General features: G+C 40.1%; 1 protein-coding gene across 21 annotated transcripts in view; it reads left to right on the forward strand.

Moving 5' to 3' along the window:
- The window catches only part of RIMBP2 (RIMS binding protein 2), an 877394-nt gene that overhangs the window by 669830 nt on the left and 185272 nt on the right, over window positions 1-22292 (forward strand). For 13 of the 21 annotated variants that reach the window (XR_012725119.1, XR_012725121.1, XM_075322225.1 and 10 more), the window contains 7 exons: window positions 96-116; window positions 756-866; window positions 4195-4399; window positions 13568-13719; window positions 13829-13905; window positions 17283-17392; window positions 20201-21013. Coding sequence is in view for 19 of the 21 variants with exons in the window: in XM_075322225.1 (XP_075178340.1) it covers window positions 96-116; window positions 756-866; window positions 4195-4399; window positions 13568-13719; window positions 13829-13905; window positions 17283-17392; window positions 20201-21013 (1489 nt within the window). In the remaining 2 variants the exon portion in view is untranslated. Of the gene's footprint in view, window positions 1-95; window positions 117-755; window positions 867-1079; window positions 1143-4194; window positions 4400-13567; window positions 13720-13828; window positions 13906-17282; window positions 17393-20200; window positions 21014-22292 lie in introns of those variants that run through there. The other 8 variants (XM_075322245.1, XM_075322253.1, XM_075322332.1 and 5 more) reach the window with 3 other exon arrangements.

A 22292-nucleotide genomic window follows, 5' to 3' on the forward strand; every position in this document is an offset into this window, starting at 1 on the left:
TGTATTAAACAAGTTGTGTTCTTTTTATGTTGGATTTGTATTTTATGTTTGATAGTGTGTTTTTGTCTGGACCTATTGCTTTGCCTTTCACCCAGAACACTTTGGACAGCATGCAGGTATTTGAAACGTGTATTTGTGCCTATGCCTCCTCATCTGCCCCTGTGCATGTCTCCTGTTGTTGAATCATTCTTATAACGCATGCAGCCAGAAATGGGCTCTGGAGAGATCATCTTGTGCCCAATTGACTCCCTGCGCCTTGTGCATTGTTTCAATAAATGCCTTTAAGCCACTATGGTTCTTAATGGCATTGACGGCTCTCCACTAACTGCACTATCTTCTTTTTTATAAACTTTCAGAACCAGTAGTACTAAAACTGGTGCTTAATTCCAGTCTCCCAGCTTGACCCATTATAACAGGTTTGTGTCATCGCTATTCGCAACGCTGGGCATGCGTTTTGCATGGTCTTTAATCATAAACTAAAGGACACAACTTCTTGGCTACATGTGCATGATACCATGGATGGATGCTGAACAGATGCTGAGATCCTGTTTAGTAATAGTTTGTTGGTAGAGATTTTTTTTTGCTTTTGCCACGCTGTGAACTCTCCACTTTAACATTTGTAAAAGGGCAATGCTTACTATGTAGGTCTCAGCCTCTGGGCATGATTTTGTTGACTGTTCATTAAAATACATTGGAGATGGAGCACAGCTTGTTGTAACCTTTAACCACTCCTTGTTGCTCCTGCCCTTTAACAGGACTGCAACAGGTACAGAGCAGAAACAAGTTTCATCCCAAATGAACCCTTCTGTGCAGAACTGAATGACTACTTTTATTTGGCTAAGTGTAGCCAACCTTACAGTATTCGAGTAGGTCACTCTATTTCAATCTTCATTTTTACATAGTTATTCTCTTCTGGCTTTAATTGTTTTTTACTGTTTTGACATTTTTAAAAAAAAATCTCTTTTTTTAAAAAAAAAAGTTGTAAGAATGGTTCAACAACCCCTGTTATTGTTTGCTTGAATTCAGATCACCTAGTGGTGCCCCCATGTGTAGCAAATCGCATCATAAGAGTCATACAGCGAAAACCGCACTCAATATTACAGTGAGTTGTCCCAGGGTCAATGTGCGTCCAAGCCACACAGGTGAAATCCACAGGCAAGATATGGCATTTACTAAACAAGTTTATACGCTTTTGGCTGCACGGGTTTAGGCTATTGTTACAATTATTTTCCAAAGTGGTTAAATAACATATGGAGTTTGTTTCAAACAGATTAAGGTGCCTCTTATGTTGAATCTTCTACCAATCAGATACCTTACAGAAGCGCTGTGTAATGTACAATGAGGAGGAGCCAATATTGCAATATTATCCATATCTATAGACATTGCAAAATACATCTATAAAAAGCAGACTCACCTTTTAACACTAGAACTACTGGACTCGTGACACCTATATAGAAATACATAGTGCAAAGTAGTCAAAATGACTACCTCAGTAGTTCTAGTGTTAATAATACCATATGATATTTTACAGAAAACATAGAAATTATAATAGACAAGTATATCGGGCAAAGATTCAGCTTATCGTTATTTAGAAATCTAACGCAAGATACTTGTTAGACAATGTTCACATGCCCAGTAGTCCTCCGCTGGAACAGATCCAGCAGCAGTCCTTTGTCAAACAAGTTCTGCAAACACAACTTTTTTTTGTCCGTTTTGAAAAAAATGATTTTTGCAGGATGTTTTTTTAACATGGGAGTCTATGAAAAATTCATCTGTTATCTGATTGCTATTTATTTTCGATTTGAAACTGATCCAGTAAGCAAAAAAAAGATCCTTTATAAATGAAAGAAAAACGGATCTGTTTTCCATAGACTCCCATGTTATAAAACGGATCCTGCAAAAATCTTTTTTTTTTTTTTTTTTAAAAAAACTGACAAATTTTGCACACATTTTTGCCATTGTATTGCTGCTAGATCTGTTCTAACGGATGATTACTGGACATGGGAACTTACGCTCAAATGGATCTATAGTATAATGTTTCTCCTCCAGGAGGAAGAAAGCTGACTGTCTCTCTGACTCTTTCTCCCTGAAAGAAGCACTCTTTTCCATATCTATTTTCCAGAGTGTATTACCTGGTCTATAAATCTACATACACCAGCTAGCAGTCTCCAAAGGAGAGGCGGTACATCCCAGAACTCTTGGCTCTTAAACAAAGTACTGGAACCCTACTCTGTACTGTTAGGAGGCAAGAACCTCTAAACAGCTGTCTGCAGATGGGTCTCAATTAATTTTAAGAAAGAGTCACATGGCAAGGCTTGTTAAAGAGTTTGACATTAGCTAATAGGGAACCTACCTGTTTGGCCACGTTCACACAATCAGTATTTGTAAGCCAAAATCAGAAGTGGCTGAAAAATGCAGAAGCAGTGACGTGTTTCTATTATACTTTTGCTCTGATTATCCCATTCCTTGTTTTGGTTAAAAATACTAAGGTAAAATACTGACTGAATACTGAACATGTGAACGTGGCCTTATAAGTGACACTAAAGATCTAGTTTTCTTCCTACTGGAGGAGAACTAGTAGAACATAAATAATAAGGCCAGAATACAAGTTTCAAAACAAAGAGGGCCAGTGTCTGCTCCAGGCATACCTTGACATACTAAAGATTACCACTGTGTATGTGAGGTCCATCGTCCTCTAGGTTATCATGTACTACACTTCTCAAGTCAAAGGGTTGATAGACAGGAAGTCAACAATGACTTCAAGGGAACACATAATGACCAATAATAGGTTTTAGGTCCACTTCTTCTCAACATTTTCTGGTGTGGTGACCTGAATTCAAACAGCTCCCTGAATTATCTAGAGGTTGTAGGAGTCCAGTATGTCTGTGTAGAATAGTTGTAGACTGTATTTGAGGGTTCTTGGTGTGTCAATGTATTTTTTTGTAGTTAACTTTAAATGTCTAGGTGTGGCATGTATAACTTTCACTTTTAATCTTGTTTTCCTCGTGTTAAAGATGGTCTTTAAACATGGTATACTGTGGTCTCATTGATAGCGGTCTACAGCCCATTGTATCACATTAAAGGGGTTGTCCACTACTTTTACAATGATGGCTTATCCTTAGGATAGGTCTTTAATGTCAGATCAGCTGTTATCGGCCCTGGCGGCGGCATCAGGCAGCCGGAAATGCTCAGTTCCAGAGCTGTTCCATCTTCTGATAGTGGCTGCAGCCGGGTACTGTACATCTGCCTCCCATTCACATCAATAGAAGGCCTATGTGCAGTACCCAGCTGCGGCTGCTATCAGAAGACAGGGCAGCTCCGAAACTGAGCATTTCCGGCTGCCGCCGCCGGGACCGAGGGCAGCTGATCTTTGGGGGTGCCGGTGTCGCACCTCAGCCGATCAGACGTTGATGACCTATTCTAAGGATAGGCCATCAATGTAAAAGTAGGGACAACCTCTTTAACTATATAGATGTTGACATTTGTTGGGGCTGCTTGACTTTTGAAAAAGCTTCTACAGTTTTTATTTTTTAGAAAAAGCACCACCTTTATTTTGCCTACATCTTATATTGCAGTGCAAAATTCTAGACACATACTAAGACACATACTAAGGACAGTAGTGGCACGGTTTATGAAAGAAAAAAAAAACCTTTTCTAATCTCAAACAACTTCCTTATGTTGTTAATTTTTGGATCTTATATAAGATTTTCCATGATCTACATATATTTATTTTTTGTTTCACTGGGCGTTTAATAAATTATTAGCATAAAGTTTTCATTAGCATGACAGCGTGAAAAATATGATGAGATTTAATAATAACATGCTAATAGTTAATAGAGTAAATTTGTTAAAAAGTCCATTTAGCAAACGAAAGTTTTATCAATGTTTTCCTTATTTTTAAGCTTGAAACGTTCTTTAGAAGGATTAATATAACATATATTCCCACAATATAATTTAATATCCATTGGAACTATTCTCAGCATTAAGTATTTTCCAAGGCATTAGTTTTGTAAGCGTATTATAGCTATTTTCTGTCAACAATAGATATTCGTATCAGATGTGAGCCACTGAAATGTCTTTATAATTAATTTATCACAATTTAGGTTACAGTTCTCAGCAGCATACTCAGTGAGACTTCTTGAATCTTTGAGTAAAATGTTTAAAATTTGTTCACAGAGCTGTGTATTTTTGTAGGCTAAGGTTCGAGAGTTGGAGGAGAAATGCCGAACGCAAAGTGAACAGTTCAATCTCCTTTCTCGGGAGCTGGAAAAGTTCCGCCAACAAGCTGGAAACATTGACTTGTTGAGTGGCAACGCAGTCTGTAATTCTGATGTATCAGGCTCCCCCAATAAGGCTTTTGCCCAGTTAATGAATGGAATAGCAACTACCATTGGCAAAGGTAAGTCAGGAAAAAGGGAATAGGAAATTAAGCCTTCATTTGGAGTAAACATTTAAATTACATACAAATTAGATGAAGGTTTAAATTACAAGTGTAAAAGACTCAACACTGTGAGCATGGAGGCTCAGTCGTTATCACTATTGGTTTGCAGTGCTTGGGTCCTGGGTTAAAATCCCACCGAGAATAGACATCTGCAAGGAGTATGTATATTCTCGCTGTGTTTCTATGGGTTTCCTTCAGGTAGTCCAGTTTGCTCCCATACTCTAAAGACATAGTGATAGAAAATTTAGATTGTGAGCTTCAGTGTGGCCAGTGGTGATTATCTCTGCAAAGCGCTGCATAATATGATGGTGCTATATAAGCAATACATAATAGTACTAACACCCATAGTGTGGTAAAAGTAATGCATGTAAGTATGCTAAGAACCAGTTATATACACTGGGACCCATTTCCGCAGTGTCTGAGTTACATTTTAGTAAAGTGAAAGTGCAGAAAATCTGGCACAATACTAATAGACTAGGTGATATGTACAGTCAGGGCCAGAAATATTTGGACAGTGACACAAGTTTTGTTATTTTAGCTGTTTACAAAAACTTGTTCAGAAATACAATTATATATATAATATGGGCTGAAAGTGCACACTCCCAGCTGCAATATGAGAGTTTTCACATCCAAATCGGAGAAAGGGTTTAGGAATCATAGCTCTGTAATGCATAGCCTCCTCTTTTTCAAGGGACCAAAAGTAATTGGACAAGGGACTCTAAGGGCTGCAATTAACTCTGAAGGTGTCTCCCTCGTTAACCTGTAATCAATGAAGTAGTTAAAAGGTCTGGGGTTGATTACAGGTGTGTGGTTTTGCATTTGGAAGCTGTTGCTGTGACCAGACAACATGTGGTCTAAGGAACTCTCAATTGAGGTGAAGCAGAACATCCTGAGGCTGAAAAAAAAGAAAAAATCCATCAGAGAGATAGCAGACATGCTTGGAGTAGCAAAATCAACAGTCGGGTACATTCTGAGAAAAAAGGAATTGACTGGTGAGCTTGGGAACTCAAAAAGGCCTGGGCGTCCACGGATGACAACAGTGTTGGATGATCGCCGCATACTTTCTTTGGTGAAGAAGAACCCGTTCACAACATCAACTGAAGTCCAGAACACTCTCAGTGAAGTAGGTGTATCTGTCTCTAAGTCAACAGTAAAGAGAAGACTCCATGAAAGTAAATACAAAGGGTTCACATCTAGATGCAAACCATTCATCAATTCCAAAAATAGACAGGCCAGAGTTAAATTTGCTGAAAAACACCTCATGAAGCCAGCTCAGTTCTGGAAAAGTATTCTATGGACAGATGAGACAAAGATCAACCTGTACCAGAATGATGGGAAGAAAAAAGTTTGGAGAAGAAAGGGAACGGCACATGATCCAAGGCACACCACATCCTCTGTAAAACATGGTGGAGGCAACGTGATGGCATGGGCATGCATGGCTTTCAATGGCACTGGGTCACTTGTGTTTATTGATGACATAACAGCAGACAAGAGTAGCCAGATGAATTCTGAAGTGTACCGGGATATACTTTCAGCCCAGATTCAGCCAAATGCCACAAAGTTGATCGGACGGATCTTCATAGTACAGATGGACAATGACCCCAAGCATACAGCCAAAGCTACCCAGGAGTTCATGAGTGCAAAAAAGTGGAACATTCTGCAATGGCCAAGTCAATCACCAGATCTTAACCCAATTGAGCATGCATTTCACTTGCTCAAATCCAGACTTAAGACGGAAAGACCCACAAACAAGCAAGACCTGAAGGCTGCGGCTGTAAAGGCCTGGCAAAGCATTAAGAAGGAGGAAACCCAGCGTTTGGTGATGTCCATGGGTTCCAGACTTAAGGCAGTGATTGCCTCCAAAGGATTCGCAACAAAATATTGAAAATAAAAATATTTTGTTTGGGTTTGGTTTATTTGTCCAATTACTTTTGACCTCCTAAAATGTGGAGTGTTTGTAAAGAAATGTGTACAATTCCTACAATTTCTATCAGATATTTTTGTTCAAACCTTCAAATTAAACGTTACAATCTGCACTTGAATTCTGTTGTAGAGGTTTCATTTCAAATCCAATGTGGTGGCATGCAGAGCCCAACTCGCGAAAATTGTGTCACTGTCCAAATATTTCTGGACCTAACTGTATGATTACGATTAATTTTTAAAGCACCATTAATTCCATGGTTTTGTACATTTGAAGAAGGTTACTTACATATTACATACATAAAATAAAGTACTCAAATTGACAGACCGGTACGAAGGTGAGAAGAACCATGCTATCACGGGCTTAAAGCGTAACCATCATTTTCATTTTTATTTCAGAAATCAATAGTTCACATGAAAATAAACAACTTTGTAATATATCTTATCAGACAAATGTTTTTCTTTCTCTGCCAGAATTGATCAATCGTTATGAAATGTTTCAATTTTGAGGTAAAATCTGTATTCAGTGAGGACTTTCCCATTACTGAGATAGGAGATGGCAGTTGGTGCTGATGAGATTCTATTATTTTCATGTTAACTATTGATTTATGAATTAAAAATTAAAACAATGGATACTCTTTAAAATTTGCAGACTGATACGGAAGGATACAATAGCATGGGGGTTGCAGCAGCTCTGTTGATAGTGAGTTAGTAGCAGAGTGATTGCAAGCTGTTGGCTTTCCTGAAGGGATGAGTTTTCAGATTGTGTCTGAAGGTTACAAAAGTGGGATATTATTGGGTATGTTAAGGCACTGATCTCCAGAGAATAGGGGTTGCTTGGTAAAAAACTTGGAGGTGATTTGGTGAGGGACATATAAGAGCAGAGGATTGAAGGAGATCTTGGGGGACTCAAAATTACATTTGTGGAAGTACAGGGAGATTAATTTGTAGGTATTTGGAAGATATAGATTATGGACAGTCTTGTTAGTAATTTAAATTGGATACACTGCTGAATTGGAAGCCAGTGAAGGGATTGGAAGAGCAGAAAGGTGTAAGAGTAGCAAGGGCTAGGTGGTTTAATTGGGCAGTAGAGTGAAGCATAAGAGTAAATTTTTCCACCCAGGCAGCTGATGTGTGATACAGGGGAAAGCCAGATGTCATTCATTATGATTAATAGATTAGGTAGGGATGGGGTTCAGTGAGACAGGAGAAAAAAGATAAGTTTGGTTTTTTCCACATTTAATTTTAGAAAGCATGATGAGAAGAAAGAGGTTATTGCTAATAGACACTTTGGGATTCTGGACATCATAGTGGTGTGGTGAGTTTTTGGTCAGAAAGGTAAATTTGAGTATCATCAACATATGATGATGGTACTGGAAGCTATGGGACTTTGAGTTTCCCAACGACAAAGGTATAGATGTAGAAATGTAGGTGTCCCAGGACAGGGCCTTCAGGAACACCAACAGATAGGGGGCAAAATAATGAGGTAGTACTGGAATGGGAGAAACTAATTGTATGGTTAGTGAGAAGATCCAGGATAGGGCATGGTCTTCTTGATGCCAAAGGAAAGGAGAATCTGTAATAGGAAGTGATCAACTGTGTCAAAGGCAGAGGATATGTCTAGAAGGAGAATTATGGAATATTGCCTGGTGGCTTTGCCAGTGATTTTGGATAGGGCAGTTTTGTAGATTGTCGGTTGTCAAAGAGTGTGTTCACAGCGGGTAAGGCCAGTGTGATTCCCACTGACCACGAGAAGAGGTCCCCAAATCCCATGTGTGAACAGAACTGAAATATGCAACAGACCATCAATTAACTTTCTATTGAACCAATGGAAATAGTACTTGCTATCTTCATCAGTCCAATAGACTGTGAACAGAGTGGTAGTTAGAGATGATCGATCCCGAACAGTAAAGTTTGGTTTTCATATTGAACACGGACTTTCAAAAATAATCAGTGTTTGAGTTCATAGTTCGGTGCTTTACATTTGACAAAAATGCTGTGCTTTTGTATGCCCGGTGCTCGGCCTAGTGTGAGCCGCGGGCAATATTTGAATGGCTTTCACTGGGGGTAAAGTCAGTGTTACCGGATGTAGTGTGTACAAAAAAAGAAAAAAAAAGAAAAAACCCTACCCTCCCTCCCCTGTAAGTGCTCTGTTTATGGACTGTATGTGGGTGGAGAGCCTAACTGTCCAATCATTGACTTTCAATGGGGTTCAGGGCAAGTCCGAGTTCAGAATTGAACTTTATCTAAAGTCTGGCTAATCCCCCAGAACCCCAACTTCAATGGGTCCGCTCATCTCTAGTGGTGGTCACAAGTGCATAACTGTCCTTTTACACAGTAGAGTCAGGGACACTTATGATTTTTGATGGAAGCGATAACCTGGATCCACAGTAAGCATACATTTTTCACCTATCTAAAGGATATTGTTTAAAGGGAACCTGTCACCAGGTTTTCCCAAAATAAACTAAGGCCCCCCACCTTTAACTGGTCTACTACCACAGTTTATTAATATATATAAGCCTCCAAATCCTCTGCATGTCCCACAAATTACTCTCCCATGCCGTATGCTAATCAGCATTGTCCAGTCCGATAGGTGCCGGTGGTCTGGGGTTTATTCCTTCTTTGTTGGCAGAATCGCCATCCTACTGCCTCTATTAATGTGGCTGCTATGTCATCCTGTCCTACATCATCCACAGATCTTAAGAATTAGCACAAAATCTGTGTAGTATCATTCCTCTGTAATTAGTTTTACAAGTAAAGTGAAATGTATTTATTTTGCTGGTTTGTTTGTCACTGACATATTCTACACTTTGTAGACATCATCATCACTGTGCCCATTGAAGCTGACAATCTAAATCCCTTATCAGTATATCTTTAGAGTGTGGGAGGAAAAAAAACACGGAGAGATACAAACTCCTTGTAGATGATGTCCTTCGAGGATTTTGAGTCAAGATCCCCAGTGTTGCACAGCAAGAGTGCTACTATACATCTTGTCAAGAGATTATGATTCTGCAATCTGGCACTTTTAGCATTGATTGGGCATTGTCAGTGTGTAGGGAATCAATGGACCTATGACTAAAAGAACTGATTATCAGCTTGAGACTATCAGAATCATACACCTTTTATCATGGGTTGCCATCACGATATGTGCTTTTTAATATGGATATTAATAAAGCGTGATATTTTTACTAAAGGTGGACCACTGGGTATTTTTCTTTATCTGTGTAGGTACTCCACACACTCCAACCGGTAACATCCACGTGTCTATTTATACATTTCCAAGAAGAATAACATAGGAAAGACATAATGTAGAGTTCTAAAAACAGAAACTCCAGAATTATTTCATGAAGAATACTAAAATTTGCTAGATCAGACATCTCAGGAGAGCAGACAGCTCCTCTTTAATACTGCATTTTATCCTCTGGTACCTCATCTTCATGGAGTCTTTTGTCTTACATTTGTGATCAAACATATCTAACGTAGTTTAATCATTCATGCCTGACATCTTAAACCTACTAGCCTTCTGTTATCTTTATTATTATTATTATTATTATTATTATTATTATTATTATTATTAGGTTCTCATCAAAGGGTTTAATCTTTTTCACATTGGCCTGTATGCTTACCCTCCTGCAAACCCAGTGCAGTCCTGGAACATTGTAAAACGAAAGTACTTAATTTGGACAAGGTTCAAAACCTAAGAAGATAACACACCCTTCATTTTCTAAGTCATCCTTTGATTTAATCTTCAGTATTTCCTTGTGACTCAGAAGCACATTTACCTAATTGTTCTGTGACAATGTTCCCATAATCAGCATGAGCTTAAAGCCTTTTTTAGCCTTTGCATGTTCTAATTCAGATTAATATACAGTTATTTATAGGGGTTGTCTCAAGGTGAATCTTCATGGGCGCACCGCTCCTGTGTCTCCCGACTTCCTGGTTGGCAGGGGGTGCTACGCTCCTGAAGATTGACAGTTATGATTAGCGGCATGGTCACATCACTGGCCTGAACTGTGCTGTTTTTCCCAAGCGAGTAGCAAAGGGAGCTTTGACTCTGCAGCTTGGTAAAACCCGAGGGGTCAGATTGAAGCTGGCCAGATCCAGTGATATGGCCCACTACAAAGCAGAGGAAGCAGGCTGTAGAATTGTAGAGCTCGCTCATTCCATGCACTTTTTGACCAGGTAACCAGCCGGTATGGGACTGCATTGGGTCCAAACTTTGTAAAGCAGAAATTTTGGTAATATACAGTCCTCATTTTTAAAATTTATTACTGCCTTGGTACTACACTCATCAGTAATTATTAGTAATTTGGTTTTACAATTCCCTAATATAATGGAATTAAAGAAATTGATAAATCTATATACCCTTCCTCTCTACTGATTATATATATCCCCTTGGCTTTGTATTTATTGCTGACAATAAACAGTACAGAATTTTCAGCTCTCAAAATTTTGTTTTTTTTTTATTTAAAACTTTATACTTATAGGTTGTTAATCAGACATAGCATAATAATCACATTATTGGTGATCTGTGCTGAAATGGAGAAGGAATGGATCTCAGAAAAAAATACTTTTGTGTGGCCAACTGTTCGTTCACAGGAAAACTATGGGAATTACAAAACCATGAAAGCTTACATCTGTCCATAAAACCTTGCTGATTATTTTTTTTTTTAAAAAAAAAAAACCCTTTTTATTAGGTTACAAAATACAATTTATACATCTAAAATAATAATAATCAAAGTTGAAACATTAATGTATCAAAAATAATATTCAAAGTTGAAACATTAATGTATCAAAATAAACCCAATCAAACCCCGCCATCCCCCACCATGCTGATTCTTGAGATTTTTGGTTCCAGTTGATGGCAATTGTTGCAGGATAGAAGAACTAAAATATTGTGAATTTATTTTGTGGAACAATGCTCAATTTATAAAAAAAAATAAAACAAAAACAAGAAAAAGATGGATCCAGCAGTACTCACACTTAGAAATAAATGAGGATCCTGAAAAACCTTGAGGGGTCATTGGAATATGAGGTGCCCACTTGTCCTCAGTAACATCCATGTATTAGAAAAAGGCAAAGTGGCACACTTCAGCCATAAAATTTATAATTTATAGAAACAGCTGGTTAAAACATATGGGAGAGAGATGATGGCCATCTCGCATTGTCCACTCTTCAACCAGTAGCGTGAACAACACAAAATGGCCGTCATGTCTCATCGCCCTGCTTCCTTCCATATATTTTAACCATTTGTTTCAATAAATGATAGTTTTTACTGATGGAATGTGCCAGTTTTGCCTTCTCATAATATCTGAATGCTCAATTTTTTTTTGCAGTGCAAGGTAATTGCTGGTTACTTATGATTGCCAAAAGTTCATGGGTACTAAAATTTGCTTAGAAAATGATAGCGTTATACAGTTAGGTCCAGAAATATTTGGACAGTGACACAATTTTCGCGAGTTGGGCTCTGCATGCCACCACATTGGATTTGAAATGAAACCTCTACAACAGAATTCAAGTGCAGATTGTAACGTTTAATTTGAAGGTTTGAACAAAAATATCTGATAGAAATTGTAGGAATTGTACACATTTCTTTACAAACACTCCACATTTTAGGAGGTCAAAAGTAATTGGACAAATAAACCAAACCCAAACAAAATATTTTTATTTTCAATATTTTGTTGCGAATCCTTTGGAGGCAATCACTGCCTTAAGTCTGGAACCCATGGACATCACCAAACGCTGGGTTTCCTCCTTCTTAATGCTTTGCCAGGCCTTTACAGCCGCAGCCTTCAGGTCTTGCTTGTTTGTGGGTCTTTCCGTCTTAAGTCTGGATTTGAGCAAGTGAAATGCATGCTCAATTGGGTTAAGATCTGGTGATTGACTTGGCCATTGCAGAATGTTCCACTTTTTTGCACTCATGAACTCCTGGGTAGCTTTGGCTGTATGCTTGGGGTCATTGTCCATCTGTACTATGAAGATCCGTCCGATCAACTTTGCGGCATTTGGCTGAATCTGGGCTGAAAGTATATCCCGGTACACTTCAGAATTCATCTGGCTACTCTTGTCTGCTGTTATGTCATCAATAAACACAAGTGACCCAGTGCCATTGAAAGCCATGCATGCCCATGCCATCACGTTGCCTCCACCATGTTATACAGAGGATGTGGTGTGCCTTGGATCATGTGCCGTTCCCTTTCTTCTCCAAACTTTTTTCTTCCCATCATTCTGGTACAGGTTGATCTTTGTCTCATCTGTCCATAGAATACTTTTCCAGAACTGAGCTGGCTTCATGAGGTGTTTTTCAGCAAATTTAACTCTGGCCTGTCTATTTTTGGAATTGATGAATGGTTTGCATCTAGATGTGAACCCTTTGTATTTACTTTGATGGAGTCTTCTCTTTACAGTTGACTTAGAGACAGATACACCTACTTCACTGAGAGTGTTCTGGACTTCAGTTGATGTTGTGAACGGGTTCTTCTTCACCAAAGAAAGTATGCGGCGATCATCCAACACTGTTGTCATCCGTGGACGCACAGGCCTTTTTGAGTTCCCAAGCTCACCAGTCAATTCCTTTTTTCTCAGAATGTACCCGACTGTTGATTTTGCTACTCCAAGCATGTCTGCTATCTCTCTGATGGATTTTTTCTTTTTTTTCAGCCTCAGGATGTTCTGCTTCACCTCAATTGAGAGTTCCTTAGACCGCATGTTGCCTGGTCACAGCAACAGCTTCCAAATGCAAAACCACACACCTGTAATCAACCCCAGACCTTTTAACTACTTCATTGATTACAGGTTAACGAGGGAGACGCCTTCAGAGTTAATTGCAGCTCTTAGAGTCCCTTGTCCAATTACTTTTGGTCCCTTGAAAAAGAGGAGGCTATGCATTACAGAGCTATGATTCCTAAACCCTTTCTCCGATTTGGATGTGAAAACTCTCATATTGCAGCTGGGAGTGTGCACTTTCAGCCCATATTATATATATATAATTGTATTTAAGAACATTTTGTAAACAGCTAAAATAACAAAACTTGTGTCACTGTCCAAATATTTCTGGCCCTGACTGTACCTTATAACCTGATTATACAAATACTCCATGGAAACAAACTGTTTTATTGCTGTGACAGATGATATGTAAGTGATTTTGTTCCAGTCTTACAGAATGCTGCTCATTATGTGCTGACTGTGATGCAATTTTTTATGCAGGTCATGAAAGTCCCACTGGTAGCAGGTCCTTGATTTCTGAGTTTATTCGCCCGCTGCAAATTACAGGGGACAAGCCAGAACAACTGTCTGTTAAACCCACTTTCCTCTCAAGACCCCGTTCTGGCAGCCCAAGGCACAGGTTTGACTCTGACGTGAGTCTGCTCTATTGGTCAAAGATATTCATTACGAATGAGCAGTGATTAATTTTTATCGTCTACACAAGAGTCCTTACAAAAAAGCTTGTATGTTTCTTTTTTTCAGATGGATAATGAACAGAATACGAATACCTCAAAGCAAAGATACTCTGGGAAAGTCCACCTTTGTATTGCACGCTATAGGTAAGGATCTACTTTGCCTTCTGCCTGTAATTATATAAACAAATAGCATGTTATATACTGTAATATTTTAAGCAGTACAATGGCCAAAAAGTGTGACTTTCAGCCAAAATTTCAGAAAAAAACAGTACAATTTTGTTTCTAAGACCATATGAATTGAATATAAAACAAGTGATAAACATTTAACAATATCCCGATATCTACCGCACATGTCAGTCATAGGCTATGAGTCAGGGACCGCAGTGGAGTAGTTAGCCGATTTAACTAGTTCCCAGATAGTTTTTTAAAGTATGTTTAGCAAAGAATAGCAACCCATCAGCACCCTGCGATCACCTCATGGAAGGGGCAATTGGTCTTATTACAGACGCCCCACTGGGATTGCAGAGAGAAAGACTTTCAGTGGCATTTCAGGTGCTTTTACACTGAGTTCCTGTCCCCGTTCAGTGGTCCCATCAGGGCTTCTGTACAAACCCCCTACAAAATGGGATTTTGACGTATGCGCCGACCGGGCCACTGACTATAATGGTGCAGACAGAGTCACCGTGTGCTCTATCGTGCACCATTTTCGGGGTATACGCCTATTGGAGGCGAACACCCAGATGTAGTAGACTGCGTCTGGGTGTCCACCCTCCAGTAAGCATATACCTCTGAAAATGGTGCACAACAGAGCACATGGTGACTCCGTCTGCACCATTATAGTCAATAGCCACATCGGCGCATATGTTTGAATCTCATTTTGGAGAGGGTTCGGACGGAAGCCCTGATGAGACCACTGAACAGGGAGAGGAACTCAGGTTCTCTTTAAGGCCGCTTTCACACTTTCATCGGATTCATACTGCCTTCAGCACTGGTAGCATGAATCAACTATTGGTTGTGCAATTGCAGCCAGTTATGTTTTATTTTGAAAAGTTTCCTAAACATTTAGGCCAGGTAGACTGCTCACAGTAGCACAAGCAACGTGCAGCCTGGCATTGTTGTGTTGTAAACCAGCTCCTGAGATACTTTGCAGAACTGGCCCCACCACTGGTTCCACAATTGATTTATTCTGTACTGCAAGAGAAAATGGAGGGCACTACACTACCTATCAAAAGGTGTTTAAATAACAATGGGCTATGAACCCGATGTCCAGTTACAGATGTTCCATTGACCTCACATCATTGCTCTCAAATCCTATAATGCTGCAGAGCAAGACGGCAATGAAGGATTGAATAGAGGTCTATCCTCTTCATCATTGCTCCCCAATGGCAAATGAAGCTGCCAGTAGCGTATCTTGATTTACATGCCTAAGGGCATTCAGCATGGCAGAACATTACTCAGCAACCATTAATAACCTCAATGAAAGCGTACCAAGGCCTGTAAGATTGCTTATTTCTGCACAGGGCAATCTTACATGACACAGAATGAATTGAGATGTTTTGAAAATGTTGTTTGCAATTTCATAATTTGCATATTATTAACACGTCTGTCGATAATGTGATTTCCACAATTCCATGGCTTTTTCATCTTTGTGTTGCAATTTCAATTTTGAAGAATATAGAATAATACTCAAATTTTACTACATATGTGTTTGTCATTTTTAACAAGAATTATTATTATTGGTATTACTATTATCACTTTTGTTATTATTCGAGTTAAGAAAAATGTAATTTTTGGAAATATGTTGTGGAGAATCCTGTCAAGCATGAAGTCTAATCACCTGGGTTGTACTGAGCACAATGTAACATAATGAATACTGACAGTTGAAGAAAAAACTGAAGAACAATGTGACCTATACTACACAGGAGCGTTTGGATGTTTCATTACAAGTCTTTTATTTCTTGTATTTGAAGAGTTTATTTTTCTTCATTAGTATTATTGTTTTTTACAATTTAGAAGTTAATTTGAATTGTCTTTCATGACTTTATTTTGTGGTTTAGATACTTTTTGCTCCTCGTCCAAGTGGCGTGGTTTTGATTGAAAGTGATTTGGCTTCTTGTAAATGGGCATAGCTTGACATCTCACACGGTGCTAAACAATAACTGCTCCAAAATTTTGGCACAAATTTCTGACACAAAGTATGTGATGTAAACTTATGCAGGTGTCACACGATACGATCTATCGAGCGATCGTACCCGCCCCCGTCGTTTGTGCGTCACGGGCAATTAGTTGTTGTTAAATCCCCGTCACATGCACTTACCTGCTGAGCGACGTCGCTGTGGGCGGCGAACAACCATTTCTTGAAGGGGGAGGGACGTTTGGTGTCACAGTGACGTCACACAGCGGCCGGCCAATAGAACTGGAGGGGTGGAGATGAGCGGGACGTAAACATCCCACCCACCTCCTTCCTTCCGCATTGCCGGGGGGACGCAGGTAAGCTGTGTTCATCGTTCCCGGGGTGTCACACGGAGCGATGTGTGCTATCCCGGGTATGATGAACAATCGGTGCAGAGAAGAAGAAACGACTTTTTGAAAATGAGCGACGTGTCAACGAGCAACGTTAAGGTGAGTATTTTTGCTCGTTCACCGTCGCTCGTAGCTGTCACACGCTACGATATATCAAACGATGCCGGATGTGCGTCACTTACGACGTGACCCCGCCGACATATCGAACGATATATGGTCTCGTGTGACGCCCGCATTAGACTATACAGTCTAGACATGCATCTAACAGCATGAACCACTATGATTAGTTGACATATTTTAGGACTGTCTTGCCTAAGGCGGGCTTTACATGTTGCGACATCGCTAGCAATTGCTAGCGATGTCGAGCACGATAGCACCCGCCCCGTCATATATGCGATATCTGGTGCTAGCTGCGGTAGCGAACATTATCGCTACTGCAGCTTCACACGCACATACCTGGTCGGCGACGTCGCTGTGACCGCCGAACAATCCTTCCTTCAAGGAGGAGGTGCGTTCGGCGTCACTGCGACGTCACTAAGCGGCCGGCCAATAGAAGCGGATGGGCGAAGATGAGCGGGACAAAACATCCTGCCCACCTTCTTCCTTCCGCATTGTCGGTGGACGCAGGTAAGGACATGTTTGTCGTTCCTGCGGCTTCACACACAGCGATGTGTGGTGCTGCAGGAACGACAAACATCGTATTGCGACATGATAGAAATGAACGACGTGACACAAATCAGCGATATTTTACGCTTCTGCACTCGTTCATCGTCGCACCGAAGATTTACACGTTGTGATGTTGCTACCGGCGCCGGATGTGCGTCACTAACAACTTTACCCCGACAATATATCGGTAGCGATGTCGCAACGTGTAAAGCTCGCCTAAGTTTCCACTGTCTAAAAGTTAGACAACATTGATAACTATGCCCTATTATATTCTCTCCCATTCCTCATGTTTTCTTGGTAATCCCACCTCTGTCTCTATTTCACTCTTCCAGTTATAATCCCTTTGATGGACCAAATGAAAACCCAGAGGCAGAACTTCCACTGGTGGCAGGAAAATACCTCTATGTTTATGGAGATATGGATGAGGATGGGTTCTATGAAGGTATTTCAGTCTTTTGATATAACTGCATCCTCCTATTTTATTCCTCAAACCTGTATAAATGTTAGTGTCATGAAGTATAGGAGTAATGACAATTATTACACTTCAGAATAATAAGTAAGATAATGCCTGTTATTTTTTTGTGCTATAGACAAGGGTATATAATAAAAGTCATGGAAAAGCTCCTAGCAAAGATATCAAATGTATCCATGAGATTCTATTCACCCTCAGAAACATAATAACTACCGTTTTGTCCTCAATAAGTCTGGAGGGTTTCAGTTTTCCTTTTTGTATACTGTATTGTCCCATACCTAGGCATAAAAAATGCAGTGGTCTAAGTTTTTCTACATGGAAGTCTATAGACAACATATAGTATACGTTGGAGCTATTTCTAGGGAAATATGACCTTTTTTCATTAAGACTTACGTCATACATACCGATATTAAAGAAGGGGCATGATGGAGTAAGAGGAACCCGATTCATTATGAGGTGAACTCCACTTAATGAATCAGATGCATCTTACAAGTGGCGTGTACCTCCATGCCCCAAGCCATAAATTTTACTTCAGTCAAGGACTTAGGGTAAGGTACCCCAAGTCTAGTAATGAATTAGGTGACCATGCTTTGTAACTTTGATGCATAAGCTTCTAAACGTCTCAGTGTAGCCAGCATGTCTTTAGGATGTAGATTGAAACATGTTAATTGCTTTTAAGCATTTTGTCATGTTGTATTAAATTTGGAATCCTCACCCAAAAATAGGTAAAGCTAGATAAATCTGTAGTCATAGAAAGCACTATAAAAGTAAGGATTTTTTTTTACACTTGGGCTCTAGAGAAACAAAAACAAGAAGATTTATTTTTACAAAATAAGTACAATTTTTACTAAGCCAAAATAATGTTTCTTCACGAGGTTTCGATACCGTATTACACAACTTTATAATGCACATACAGACCAACAAGTAGACTTTTCAGAGAGGAAGAGGACTGCAACTCTGGTGTCAGCTACTATAGGTAGCAATCTTAAAGGGAACCTGTCACCAGACTTGGCGACTTCTTCTGAAGCCTGGGTGCATGACGCATTTTACGTCATCCACACTAGCTGGCATTGAGGTCCTGCACAGGTGCACTACAATACTTTGATCTGCCCTGCTCTTGGCAGATCAAAGTGCACCTGCCAGGACTTCAATGTCGACGGCTAGTGTGCATGATGTAGGATGCGTCATGCACCCAGGCTTCAGAAGAAGGAGACCAAAAATGGCCGAAAGAGGAGGGGCCGGTACCAGAGAACGGAGACACCAATCCGACCAGTCTGCACTGCACCACACCGCCCCTTAGGTGAGTATTATAAAGTGATTGTTATGTTCTACACAGCGGCCTGGGCTCTTATATACAGCATGTTAGAATTCTGTATATAAGAGCCCACTGGTGGTGGCCGCAGCTTATAGTTTCCAAATCTGGTGACAGGTTCCCTTCAAAGGTCAATATCGACCCTTTAAAGAATCTTGCTATATGTCTTAAGGTCGCTTTACACGCTGCGACATCGCTCAAGCGATCTCATTGGGGTCACGGAATTTGTGACGCACATCTGGTCGCTTTAGCAATGCCGTTGCATATTGACACCTTTGAGCGATTTTGCATCGTTACAAAAACATGCAAAATCGCTCATCGGTGACATGGGGGTCCATTCTCAAATATCGTTGCTACAGCAATAACGAAGTTGTTCCTCATTCCTGCGGCAGCACACATCGGTATGTGTAACACCGCAGGAACGAGGAACCTCTCCTTACCTGCCTCCCGCCCGCAATGCGGAAGTTAGGAGGTGGGCGGGATGTTCGTCACGCTCATCTCTGCCTCTCCGCTTCTATTGGGTGGCGGTTCAGTGACGCAGCTGTGACGTCGCTGTGACACTGAACGAACCGCACCCTTAGAAATCAGGCGTTTCGCCGGTCACAGCGACGTCGCAGGGCAGATAAGTAGTGTGACGAGTCTGGGCAATGTTGTGCGCCACGGGCAGCGATTTGCCCATGTCGCACAACCGATGGGGGTGGGTACCCGCGCTAGCGATATCGGTCACGATATCGCCAGCGTGTAAAGCTGCCTTTAGAATAGGAAGTCAAACCAGGAGAGCATTGCATGGGCCATACGTCTCCCTATGCTAACTTGGCATTCTCTACCAAGAGAAATTTCATACACAGTATATCACAAAAGTGAGTACACCCCAACATTTTTGTAAAAAATGTATTATTTCTTTTCATGAGACAACACTGAAGATATGACACTTTCACACAATACAAAGAAGTCAGCGTACAGATTGTATTTCTCTGCATTTTCCCCTAATCCCTCCTAATTATGCATGCAATGTAGTATAAGTATAATAACTTACTCTCTGATCATCATCTTTCCCGGTTTCCAGGTCTACTCTGGTACTCTTCTGGTCCTTGTTATTACTGCACAGCTTTGCCCCTTAAATTGTGCGGAGCTTTATTGCCGTTTGAATGTAAGTCTGTGAGATCAAGAATAACGCTCTATATACTTTCATTAAGAAAGTGACTTTGGGTCAACACATAAGTCCGTTGTGAGCCAGCGAAGTCTGATTTGAGATCAGAAGAGAATCAGAGCAGCAAAATGAAAGTATAGATACTGCAGTATTGCATTAATAAATTGTATTGTATGCTTTATTGTATATAGTTCCTATATAAAATACAGTTACTAAATGCCCTTACCTGAGCACTTGTCAATAATATGCATTATAGCATAATCTAAAAGAAATATTAGAATACATTTATTTATTATTTTATGTATTTGTAACACAGGAGAATTGCTGGATGGCCAGAGGGGACTAGTACCATCAAATTTTGTGGATTTTGTTCAAAATGAAGAATTTCATGTCTCCAGCACATTGGCCAGTGAACAGGAAGAAAATTTTCTCAATCACTCAGCTCCGCTTCTCCAAGGAGAACACAAGCTGGAGATCACCCCACCAATCCATATAGAGTCCAGTGTGCTGAACAATGGCACAGGGACCATGGATGTGAACATTGATGAGATTGGAGTAGACATTGTGCCTTATCCTCGGAAAATAACCCTTATCAAACAACTCGCCAAAAGTGTTATTGTGGGCTGGGAGCCACCACTAGTGCCACTGGGCTTTGGTACAATCCACAGCTATAATGTGTTGGTAGGAAAAGATGTCCGTGCTACTTTGAGCTTTGGAAGCAGAACCAAATGTCTACTTGAAAAACTGGATCTTGCCACAGTTACATACCGCATATCAATCCAGACAGTCACAGATCGGGGCAACTCTGATGAGCTTCAGTGCACTTTGTTGGTTGGGAAGGATGTTATTGTAGCTCCTTCCCACCTCAAAGTGGACAATATCACTCCAATGTCTGCCGAACTTACATGGCTCCCAAGCAACAGTAATTATAGCCACGTCATATTCTTGAATGATGAGGAATTCGACATTGTGAAGGCTTCCTGTTACAAGTATCACTTTATCAACATAAAACCCAATACAATGTACAAAGTCAAACTTCTTGCAAAACCCCACCAAATGCCATGGCAGCTTCCTTTGGAACAGCGAGAGAGGAAGGAAGCCTATGCAGATTTTTCTACTCAACCATCAGGTCAGTTATATTATACTTATGCAACATGATACTTTTTGTGATGCACATAAGCTGCTAAACTGAGTAATCTATTTGCCATTGAGATATTGTGAAATCTTAAGGAGAAGATCCCACAATGAATATTTGGTCAGCTTTCGATGCTGCTCATTTACGTTGCACAAACATCACAGCGTCTTAAAGTTCCAGCAAAGTGAAAGTAATTTACAAAAATCTCAAGCCCACCGTGCTTTTTTTTGTGCTGCAGAAACTGACCTGTAGTGAGTTTTTGAAACCCGCAACATGTCTATTTTTCAAAAGAAACACGTGTTTTAGTGCATTCCTGCATCAGAAACACACTAAAAGCGCATGTAATCTGCACATGCCTTCATCAATGATGTTTTATCAAACCTAAGTAACAGGTAGTATTCAAACCAAGCAGTTTATTTAAATACAAAAAGGAAAAAATTGTTCCAGCTCCTTAAGATAAAAATTCCAAAAACTTTATTTCAACATGGTTTAAAATTTCATGGCACTCAATGGATATTTAAAAAAGCATGACCGGAAATAAAAAGCAATGTGTTGCTATCGTACACCACAGCTCTGATTAAGATTGCAGAAGTATGGTCGAAACGCGTTGGTTTTCTTTTCTGTATTTGCTGGATATGTTTGATCAGAACAGAGTTTCGCACACCTGGAGCAATTTTGGACTGTATTTGGTAAGCTGAGTACATTGCCCTTTGTCTAGTTGTATTGAACACCTGGCATAAGAAAAGAAATTAAAAACTGCAGCATAAAAAAAACAAGATAAAAATGCATGTAAGAAAAAATGCAATGAAAAACGCACGTAACTTAATTTAGCGAATTGGTACTGAAATGGTGTGAGAAATCTGCATTGTTAAAAATTCATCAAATACTCATGGGGATGTTGCCTAGAGGGGTTTCCATGACTGTTTTTTTTTCTACTGCATGCAGCAGACTGTAATAAAATATATAATAAAATCATAGAAGTATACCACTCTATTGCTACTCTCCTAACACTGCCTGATCCCTGGTGGTCTCTTTAGTGCCTCTTCTAGACAGGGTGGCTATGTGACTGCTGCAGCCAATCATTGACCACAAGTACAACGATTGGCTACTGCTTTCTCATTACGGTGGACATATCCATACCACAGTGGTGATGCGTCAGTGAATGGTCATAGCAATCACTTGGTTCTCTTGGGCAGGAGAGGAATCATGGGGGCCTAGGGCAGCACTGCAGGAGAAGCAGCAGGGATTTGTTAGATGGGTTTTATTCTTTTTA

This window comes from Anomaloglossus baeobatrachus, chromosome 1, assembly GCF_048569485.1.
Source record: "Anomaloglossus baeobatrachus isolate aAnoBae1 chromosome 1, aAnoBae1.hap1, whole genome shotgun sequence".
Lineage (NCBI taxonomy): Eukaryota > Metazoa > Chordata > Amphibia > Anura > Aromobatidae > Anomaloglossus > Anomaloglossus baeobatrachus.